The 11,519-nt window shown below is 31.0% G+C and overlaps 1 protein-coding gene across 1 annotated transcript; it reads right to left on the reverse strand.

The window, feature by feature from the left end:
- Positions 1–182: 182 nt before the first annotated feature.
- On the reverse strand, positions 183–11,483 carry LOC148605453 (glucosamine-6-phosphate deaminase 1-like). The gene is made up of 6 exons (XM_088551129.1): positions 11,395–11,483; positions 9,483–9,606; positions 8,617–8,718; positions 6,417–6,599; positions 5,351–5,535; positions 183–4,098 (listed from the first exon to the last, which is right to left on the reverse strand). Exons 2-6 carry the CDS (start codon positions 9,604–9,606, stop codon positions 3,883–3,885), a joined length of 810 nt encoding a protein of 269 aa, XP_088407255.1. The 5' UTR covers positions 11,395–11,483; the 3' UTR covers positions 183–3,882.
- Between the last annotated feature and the right edge of the window lie 36 nt (positions 11,484–11,519).

An 11,519-nucleotide genomic window follows, 5' to 3' on the forward strand; every position in this document is an offset into this window, starting at 1 on the left:
GGCAGTTTTTAATAATAAAAGTCAGACACTGTTCTGAATACAAAGGGGACAACGGTTTCCTAAAAATACAGTATATGTAGACTGAAAGTGAAAAAGCATTGTTCGTTAGGTGGGTTTTTCTACACCATGAATCTTCAATCTTATCTATGGCACTATGTCCATCAAAAAAGTACACAACCAAGTCAGGATATAAGAATAAATTTATACAGATAATTTAACTGACATTACAATTTCATAACAAAATCAATAAATCATATTAAAATCATTTGCTAGCACTACTAAAAGATGCAACTAGGTAGTAAACATTTATAAGTAACCAGGGGTTGAAATTCATGAGGGATGAGGGCCTGAGACTTTTTTAAACATGACATTTTAGTCAATTCAATCAGAAATGACTTGTAATGGTTAAATCAGGATTTGAAAAGCAGAATTCCAGTTGGAAGTGGAAGATTTTAATGTCAGGAAGAGTCCTACATGTAGTTACCCAATAAATCAAATTACACACTGTAAACCTTTTAGTGGGATACTGATTTTTTTGTAGTTCTTGTGGTTGGGTCCAACCATAAATTTTAAAAATTAAAAAAAAACATGAAAGGTAGAATTCCCATTAAAAAATGAAAACGTTATGAATCAATCAAAGAAAGAAGTTAAGATTCTGATTATAAAAAAAGTGGAGATTGAATTTAATAATAGAAACAGATCTTGCTAATTGGACATACATTTTTTTGCACCATTTAGCCATTCTTTCATTTTACCAAAAAAACACTCGAATTGAGATTGAAAACTACTGTAAACCAACATATTTTCACAAATAACTTATTTTTAACTTATAAAAATATGTTGGTTTACTCATCAATTAAAACACAAATATGGTCATGTCAAGACATACAGAAAATGATCAAGGACACACACATATATATATATATAAGGATATAAGGGTCATCTATACAGTGAGCACCATGAGAAATCAGTGCACTGAACAAAAAAAACAGCGAAGATATAGTCCACTATAGTGGCTACCTGAGAGAGAAAGTTATAAATAAATGCCTATGATGACTAGTGGTGTAATACTGCAATATTACATTCCTTGACTCTTCCCACGTCCTTTCTCTAAAATACTATGAATATAGAAAGAGATGATCTTGAAGTACAGCTATATTATGATCTAAAATTTAGATTAAACTTTGGCCACATCTTTCAGACCCATAGCCAGAAAATTTAAGGGCATTATTTGGATAAAATTTACTAAACTTTAATTGTGCTTTAATAACCAATGTTGGCATATATTATTCATTTTGTTACGCTCTTTCGCTTTCTAGTGGAAGGTTTATAACCCCTTCTCTTCTGGCTACAGGCCAAAACCAAAAAAAAGTAAAAAGATTGACCAGAATATAGAACTAGTACAATGATAAAAGGAAAAGTAGCCTTTACTTAATTATGGGATTGAAAATGAAGTAAAAGAGTACATGTAAATAATTTCCATATGACCTTACAAAGCAAACTTGTCAAATTTTGAATGAAGCAAAAATTATGAGTAAGGCCAACTAAAGTTATTGTTTTGGTCCTAAGACTCTCCCTCTTCTCGTTTGAGAGTGCCTCATTATTTATAGCATCATTAAAAATATGAACAGAAAAGCACCTCAATTGCAGTTTTTTTTTTCTGGTTATGAAAGTTGTAAAAAGCACCACCTACCCCTTGTATTTTCAATTATAGCATGAGAACCAAGATATCAACTTTGAGTGGCCTTAAATGTTGTATATACTGGGTACCAAGCATAAAAAAATTAACACTGAACTGAAATCATACTCAGCACTTGAATGCAGCGTGCCCATTGCATGCATGCTGGAAAATTAAAGCAAATATTCAAAAAGATACAATAACGAAAAATGCATTTACAATGAATTTATATCTGGTTTCTATAATCAATGAATCATTTTCAAGTACATTACTTATAAGTATGTATTTCAAGAAAAGGTCAATGCAATATTTTTTTTTAATTTATATTAAGAATCAAATTAAAAACAATTAAAATAAAATTAAATAAATATATTTCCATAAACATTTATCAGAAAAAAGTGCCCAAGTCATAAAATACGCTGATTACAGTTTCTTTACATTGTAAACAAGTCACTGAAAATAATTTAATAAAATGAACACATCATAAGCAAGAAGTTCAACCATTCTACAATATAGTCTGTAAAAATAAAGTTTATTTTCAATAATATAAAAAGAATAGCACATATTTCTCCACTCTCTACGAGGGAGTCACTCAACATGAGACTCCTTCTTGTCCCAAAAAGGTGAAAGAGAGAGAGATAAAATTGCTTCATTTCAATACTTTCCAATTAATTTTCTGTATATAACTGAAATGCTATTAAACTGTCAAAATCATTATAAATATATATTGTTATGTAGACTGAACAAAAAATACAACTATATTTAATACGGTGACTATGGTTTAAAGACATTGCAACTTCACTCACTTAATCTCCATTGTGGAGAAGGGAGAAACAAATATTCATATCAGAGAGTAGTGAATGTGAAGAGAAACAAATGGGTTTAGAAAGTAAATGAAGGGTAATAAAAAAAATTACCGAACTTATAAAATCTGGGAAGTAGTCGAAATGAATATTCTTGAAGAAAGTCTGTATAACAAATGGCAATATCAGGCAGAAACTGGAAAGTTGGAAAACCACAACAATGGTCCTGACTTGGTACAGGCATTTCAAATCAAAGACAGATCTTTGCAAAGAAAACAAATGAAATGTAGAAGACTTACTACTTCTGATTATATATAGCTACCCGAATTTAATCTAGCTGCCACTAACTAAGTCAAGCTTCAAACCATAAAGTTAAATTCTGTGACAGTAATTACAGTGAGTAATATAGTTAACTTCAGCGAATAGATTTAAATGGTCATCACCTGATGAATTGTTTTAGGTAGTTAATTAGACAATTAGCAAGGATATTTAACCTGTCTATCATTTCATAGGTATTCTAATTAAAATTTGATAGAAATTTTAAACCTTTATTCCCTGAAGTTAACTATCATACTCGCTATACTTATGTTCGGTACATGTTTGGTACATGTTTCAATTTCCATAGGTGAAAATTAATCAATTTGTACCATATACACAGTTCAAGAATGTCATCTTCCTATCTACATTTTCAACAAGAGATGCATTGTACGTACCATTTAAAAATGTAGTCAAAGTTAGAATGACATATACATTGTATATAAACCAATGTGATACCTATAACAAACTTTCTCACGAAACAACGATGCATGGGAATGTACATGTATATTACAGATGTTTATATACTCTTTTCAGCCACACATTTTTACAAAAACAAACACTTTATCTTATACTGGTAATCACATGATACTAAATATTTTGTACTGAAATATATATCCACAGCCACCTACAAATACTACTAAAAGTTCATCTCTACTACCATAAAGTGGCAAGATTGTGTATTTTACTTCCCTGTACTAAAAATATATTTTAGAAATGTGTGAAAGCAGCTACTTTAGTGAAAAGCAATGAAGTATTTTGCCGTTCATATCCTTCAATATTGTAATGGTTAATTGGTTCGTCTTTTTCTATTTCATTTGAAAATTTATATTAAAATGTATATTTTACACCCCATATTACAAAAACAAAAAACAAACCTGAAAAAATTTAAATTTTATGTAAAAATTGAAAAATTGAATTATTGGAAATTATCCACAATATCAACAAAATAAAATGTTTTTTTGAAATCACTTAAAAAAGAAAATTATTTCACCAAATATCCTAATTGATTAATTTTTCTTCAGAAAATAACATGTGAAGAGATCTAACAACCGCTGCTTAGCACTTTCTAAGATTTTACCACTACTATTTATCAGCAATCAGCTGATTGTGTAGATCCATAAGGCCTTTGAAATACTTGACAGTTTTGACTTTCAACTCTAATGTAGCGTCTTCATCACAGATAAATATTGTCCTTGGATGTTGTTGGAATGCTGAGACAGTCCACATGTGACTAACACCCTCCTCGATGGCTTTGTGCAGTGCGTAGGCTTTGTGAGCACCTGTTATTAGTATCATTACCTGCAAAATAGTGGGTTCCATTCGTTACACGTACATGTACATGTAATTAGCATTAAGTTTTGTTACAACACAAACAATGGTGATATTCACGGAAAGGAGCAGACATGTAGATAACAGAATTTTAAACTTCTATCACAGTTTTTGGTAATTAGCTTGTTGGGTATTTGTGTCTATTGTCTGATAGAAGATTAAAAAGAAGTGATGATTGTACTGATTATATTTTTTATAGAAAGAGAAACTTCTGGTTGTAAAGGAGTCAGCAATGTCATATATATGTAGATGCTCTGAAACATAAATGGCCCAAAATCATTCCATTGGAAGTTACACATTTCAAAAATGACTAATGCAACTAGGTAGAGACTGCTTGAACTTTTAACACAGACACATAGCCATTGCTTTGGTTGAGTCTTTGGCGATTCCAAAACTAAAAGGTGCATAATCAATATAGTTGATATAATTTAGTACAAATAGCTCCATCCCTCAAAGCCTAACATCATATCATTTTACAGATGTAGCAAGAAAACTATGTTATGTGGTATCCTAAAATGACAAAAGGGAGGGCCTGAGAACCACAAACATATTAGCCTAATAGATGCCTGGTTGTAAAACATAAAGTTTCAAAACATATAATTGTTAATAAAGCTACAGTATGTTTTTTGAAGTTATCAAAAGCAAATTACACAGGTATGCCTGAAAGTAATTAAAATCTAAATATCAGCAGACAGACAACCTTCATTCAATTTTCTCTCATGTAAATAACATTCAAAACCTTACAATTGAGGTCTCACTAACCACTTCTAATGTTTCCATTACCTTACTGGTTAAACTAGTAATCTTAAAAGTTTCACTTGTGAATGCCCAGGACAAATGACATCTTAAAATTGCATACCATTGCCAAGCTTGAAAAATAAGGCTTTCAAAATCATTATGCCAATAGTACAATGATAATTGAAATTTTTCACAAAATTTACTTGAATAACTTATACTGAAAATCCACATTTTTACCTTTTCTGCTAACTGACAAATTACTCTCACATGTAAACAATATACTTTCATATACTTTTGTAGTAGAGTACAAATATGATTTCAAAGTACACATTCTCAGCTTTATTTTGACTACTTTTGTTCAGAATACACACAAAAAATGCACTTACAATGCATAGATCTAGGTTCAGTGAGTTTTTGGTACTACATAGGGGGTAGCCATCTGCCCGGAAGTGGTTGGTGAAACCCAAATTGAACATTGACTTACCTCCCTTGCATCCATGACTGTTTGTACTCCAACAGTTAAGGCTCGTGTTGGAACTTTAGAAATATCTCCTCCAAAAAACCTGGCATTTGCAATGATCGTATCTTTGTTCAATGTCTTAATACGAGTCCTAGAAGCCAAACTGGATCCAGGTTCATTGAAAGCTATGTGACCATCTGGTCCAATACCTATTAAAAACATGTAAATTCTCATTCAGGAATGAGTGATTTAAATCATTTCTCCACTCTATGTTGTAAAATTAAAATTTTCAACATATGTCCTTTAGCGAGCATGTAAAAATTTTAGTTTTACCATAGAGAATAGAGAGATAGTTTAAATCAAGAATAGGCTTAAGGAGAATTAGTTTCTTCCATGAAATCTTTAGAAACCCTGGGTATTGTAAAATGATGGAAAAACTCTCACAGAAATTTAATTACCACCCAATGGTTACAAAAGTAATGTGCATTTTAAATCACTAGATTAGAATGGGAGAAAATTATTTCCCATATTTTACAAGGTTTTTTTTATGAAATGTTAAATATCACATCATGTTTATCTGCATAATCAACTAGATTTGTTACTCAAATAATTATAGTGTATTTGTAATATTACATAAATACAGAATAAGAATTCAGCAATACAAGGGGACAAAATTTTGACTTTCCAAGAAGTTTTGAGTATGTGAGTGCACAACAAATTATTTTTTCCAGACAGTACAGAAAAAGAATTTGGGTGATTGTTACGCTAGGTTGTACAGGGAGTTGACATTGGACAGCAATTAACATATACCCTATCTTTATGAAAGCACATACCAAATTTGAAATCAAACCATCCATTAAGAGTTGAGATAATTGCAACAAAACTCAGACAGATGAACTGGCAGATGGAGAAATGGACAATGTGATTCCAACATACCATTTATGTGGGGCATATTCCAGTGTAAAAGCTCCTATTTGCTTTGCAGAGTGTCTATGCGCCTCTTGCTCAAAGTGTGATTTATCTGTTTACTAATAAGCATATTTTTCCTTTCTTTGATTCAACACCACAATATCCATATAACAAGAATTACCTCCCATGAAGAGCTCTATCCCACCAGCGGCCTGTATAGCTTCCTCATATTCATTGCATTCTTTCTCTAAATCTGTGGCATTCCCATCCAATATATGGGCATTCTTAGGATCTATGTCGATGTGTTTGAAGAAATTGTTCCACATAAAGGAATGATAACTTTCTGGGTGGTCCCTTGGAATAGCTGAAAGGAGAAATATTCTACTTATTGCAAAATAAAAGATTAGTCATGATGAACAACAGCAAAGCAGCTACTAACAAAACTTGAAGTAAATATATACTTATTTTCAAGAATTAATTAAGTGTACATATAAAATGTAAAGCAATTTGAGAGAGTACCGATATATTTCCGACTTTAATAGGGACAGACCATCAGAGACATCCTACATATCTAGAACTTCTGTCAAAACATGATTTGCTCAAAATCCCTCTGTGGGAAGTGACATATGCAGTTATGATGTGATTAATTGAACTTTTAATACAGACACAGATCATTTGTTATAAGAAGCGTCAGATATTGCCGTCAGTCGAGACATCTGAGATGTAACAACATAACTATGCATTATCAAAAAAGTTGCATGTAATTTGAGTACAAATAACACTGCCCCTCATAAAGTTAAATGGTATTTGAGTAAAAATAGTGCTGTCCCTCATTAAATTAAATGTAATTTGAGTACAAATAGTGCTCCCCTCATAAAATTAAATGTAATTTGAGTACAAATAGCTCTGCCCCGCATAAAGTTAAATGTAATTTGAGTACAAATAGCTTTGCCCCGCATAAAGTTAAATGTAATTTGAGTACAAATAGCACTGCCTCGCATAAAGTTAAATGTAATTTGAGTACAAATACCTCTGCCCTCATAAAATTAAATGTAATTTGAGTACAAATAGCTCTGCCCCTCATAAAGTTAAATGTAATTTGAGTACAAATAGCTCTGCCCCTCATAAAGTTAAATGTAATTTGAGTACAAATAGTACTGTCCCTCATAAAGTTAAATGTAATTTGAGTACAAATAGCTCTGCCTCTCATAAAATTAAATGTAATTTGAGTACAAATAGCTCTGCCCCTCATAAAGTTAAATGTAATTTGAGTACAAATACCTCTGTCCTCATAAAATTAAATGTAATTTGAGGAGAAATAGTGCTGCCTCTCACAAAATTAAATGCAATTTGAGTACAAATAGCTCTGCCCCTCATAAAGTTAAATGTAATTTGAGTACAAATAGTACTGTCCCTCATAAACAAAGCCTAAAATCATATTATAGAAAAAGACATTTTTTTCTGGTATTAGCAATTGGAGAAGCCAGCAGGGCCAGTCCTGGATCCAGTCGGATAAAAAGCTAGTTTAAGAATACATGCCCATTATTATTTCTATAGATAAAATCAATCATTAATACTTTAAATGATTCTTTTATATATTTGTTATGAATCTTGATATTTCTTGAATCAGAGCAGGAAGCAGAGTTAATTGTTAATAAATTAATTTGAGATAAATACTGTAATCTGATTGGTTAAAATAATTTCAGTGGATAAAAAAAATATTGACATGCCCTTACTCAGTTAAATTCAGAGCTACTTCTCTCATGTTTAAAGATAAAAATATGTTTTAAAATTAATATATAAGAATTGACTATGATAAAAATTTTGTCTATTGAAAAATAACATAAATATCCATTATGCATATTTTGTTTATTGCACTTCACGCAATAAAAAATATTCACATGGAAAATTTATATTATTTTTCAATAGACAAAATTTTTATTATTGCCAATTCTTAAATACTGAAGCATTATCATATTATAGACATCAAAGACGATTTGCCAAAATTACCATTAAATATCTTTATCACAACAAAACTCTACACTGACAACTCTTTAATTTCAGAGCATCAAAACCTCTGAATTGAAAGCTCATGTTATAAGTTTCATAAACCAAAATGCATTTTAAGTAAAACATACATGTTCATTTTCAAAAGTTGCCTGAGAACAAGAAGTTCTTTTCAAATGGCCTAATGATGTGTACTAAAGTCCATGATATCTGGCCAAAAGTAAAACCTAAAGTAGGATTAGGTGGAAAGACAAAATTAAATACAGACACACAGTCAATAATCTGAATTAACCAGTATTTTTTTTTACTAAGGCATTCAAAACAAGATTCCAATTGAAAACTAACTACAAACACCATCTAATTGAATTACTAACCAACATATTCATCCATATTGAATGTCTTGACATATTTGAAAGATAATTTTCCTTCTTTGACAAATTCTATCAGCTTCTTATATGTACCAAGAGGTGTGCCACCTGCAATAGAAAACTGTACATTATAACTTATTAAATATTAATAGCAGAAAAGATCAATAATTTAACATCAGTTTGCTACCCTCTACACCTTAAAAATATTTCAAGTCAAAGAAATTTCTTCATTATTTAGGAAATTTAAAAATTATTGCTAATAGAGACACCATAGAAATTCAAAATATTTTTAGACTAAAGTATTTTTCAAGTTATACTGTTTGGTGTCACATGTGTGGGGAAAAATGTCTAAATATAATACATTCAGAACAAGAAGGAAGTTCATGAAATCATTACATTCTAACCATAAAATAAAACTACAGCACAAGAATACCATTAGTAACAATATCAATATTGGTCTGCAAAAACGCCTTTTTTCAGTTCTCAGTAGATGATTAAAATATTTTGAACTGGACTTTTGCAGCCACCCAATTTGTCAGCAGCTTTCTGCAATTTTATATTTTTAAAATGTCCTAACCTTTTCACAGGTAAAATGGATTCTAATTTAGTCTAAATTTAAACAGGTATATTAGTATTATATATAGGATATTTTGGTTGCAGTTTTATTTAGGTTTATTTGGTGCCTCCTGTAAAAGTGCAAAAAATAAACACACCAAAATATAATATATGTGAGAATTTAGACTGCCAATATATATTCATTTTGGCTCACACATCAAGCATCTTGAAAATTTTAATTTCAAGCCATGAAATAATTTTAACCACTCAAAACTGAATGAAAATAATATGAAAAGTTAATCTTGTTGATAATTAACCTGTTGGTAATCCTAATGTAAAAAAATTGTCAGGTCCTGGTTTAAAATCATTGATTCGCCGCTTGATGTACTTTGCTGCCCATAAACTGACATCATCATATGTATCCAATATTACAAGTCTCATCTGAAACATAAAGCTATTTGTTAGTAAACTTATCAAACTTTTCTACCTCAAACAGAAACAATTCTTAATCAGAGATTAAATGCAATTTTTGTCAACAAGTTTCATTTACACAAATACTTATAATATACATGTATATAAAGTCACTAGTAGGACCCCTATTGAAGGAGCTGCATTAGCAAAACTAAACAAATCATTTGTGAAAAGGTTTTTATAATGAGCAAACTTTGCTAATACAAAAGATACCAATCATATCATCATAATAAATTGCAATTTCTGGTATATTGTACATGTGTTTCAAGGAAATACCTCTCTTCAGCAGCATTAGTATCAGTAATATATAAAAGTACTCAATTATCAAAATAAGCAGTCAAATCCAGCATCAATAATATGTACCAAAATATGCCAAAGGAGCAACAGTATATGTAGTCCCATAATTTGATACAAACAAGTAGTCTGGCCTTTTACCCTATTACAGGTAACATTTGTCTTAAATTTTATTTGTTGTATGCATGCAGATCTCAAGCTGCTTGAGAAAAGCAGGGTGAAGTGACTTCTCTTTCAGAGAGACATCAGGGAGAAGTGGAGAGTGGTCAAATCGTCAATTTATGACAAATGAAAATTGAAACTTTATTGTTACATATTGTAGTACATGTAGTAGGTACAAACTTTCAAGCTGAAGAAATGTTCTTTTGAAATGGAGTTTTACTGTTCAAATATGAAACAAGAAGATAATACTAAATATTTTGTGTTTTCTACCGAATTATCAATTGACATAAATTTACACCAAGTAACCACACAACAACTTTGCACGTTTTGTAACAAAGTATGAACAATAAAGCATCAAATATCATTAGCTGGAGGGAAGAATGTTCATTCCATATCTTGTCTCAAATGATTGTTACAAAGAGATGACTAAAATACTTGCTTGTAACCAAATATTTTGACAAGTTTTTCTATTTTCTTGGACAAGCGACATACATGTTTGAATTGATGTCAGAAGAGAGACAATTCTGATAAAAAAAACACCAAAAGATGGAGTACAGTCATGATCTTCAGCGATATCTAATATGAGACGGCAACTTCACATCACTTTTGGTGTTGTCTTATGGCAAAGTGAGCAACCTTAGGGTGACTATTTTGCCCAAATTGCCCAGTAGGGTGAGCCCTAGCATGTACACATATTTATATCATATTGGCTTTGCAGAATCTAAAAAAAAGCACATTAACAAAGAAGACACCATGAAAGAATATTTATAGTTTTGAGAATCTAGACTATTGATAGTATATATATCTAGCTGCAGAACTGTAGCTCTTAAGGTCTTTTTTAGCACTTCTGACAATAGATTAATATCAGGACAATGAAAAATGATCAAGTTTCTGACAAAACATGCCCATGTCTGTGCCATTTTTTTTCTGTTTTGAAACAAGAAAAGTACATGTTAAGCTCTACAGGTTTGATTTACAGATTTTGCCCAAAGATACATGCACATGAGCTTCATAGTAATTCTTTTTTTTGTAATTTGGCAACTGGGGGATTTAATTCCTTGAGCTCAGTTAAGTACAGAGCCAACTCAACATCAAGTGGTCCCACCTTCTGATTCCAATTACTACAACTAGATGACTTTTGCCAAACACAGGATACAAGTAAAGTGTGAATGCAACAGCTGCAGTGCCAAAGCCAAGGGTAAGTTTTTTTTCAATGTATACAAAATGTGACATCTTACGGCTTTGCAATAAATACAATCTTGAAAGATTAAAAATGCAAAGGCTAAGATAAGGAGTGCATACCCTTTCTAAATTAGAGCAATTCTATTAATAATGAAAACTAGGCACCAACTTATTTGCATCAGCTGATTACGAATGCCACAAACCAATACAATTTAACGACACTATTTACTCATATTCAAAAAGTT

Source organism: Perna viridis, chromosome 10, assembly GCF_037379345.1.
Source record: "Perna viridis isolate PV_CMFRI_1.1 ecotype Kerala chromosome 10, ASM3737934v1, whole genome shotgun sequence".
Classification (NCBI taxonomy): Eukaryota; Metazoa; Mollusca; class Bivalvia; order Mytilida; family Mytilidae; genus Perna; species Perna viridis.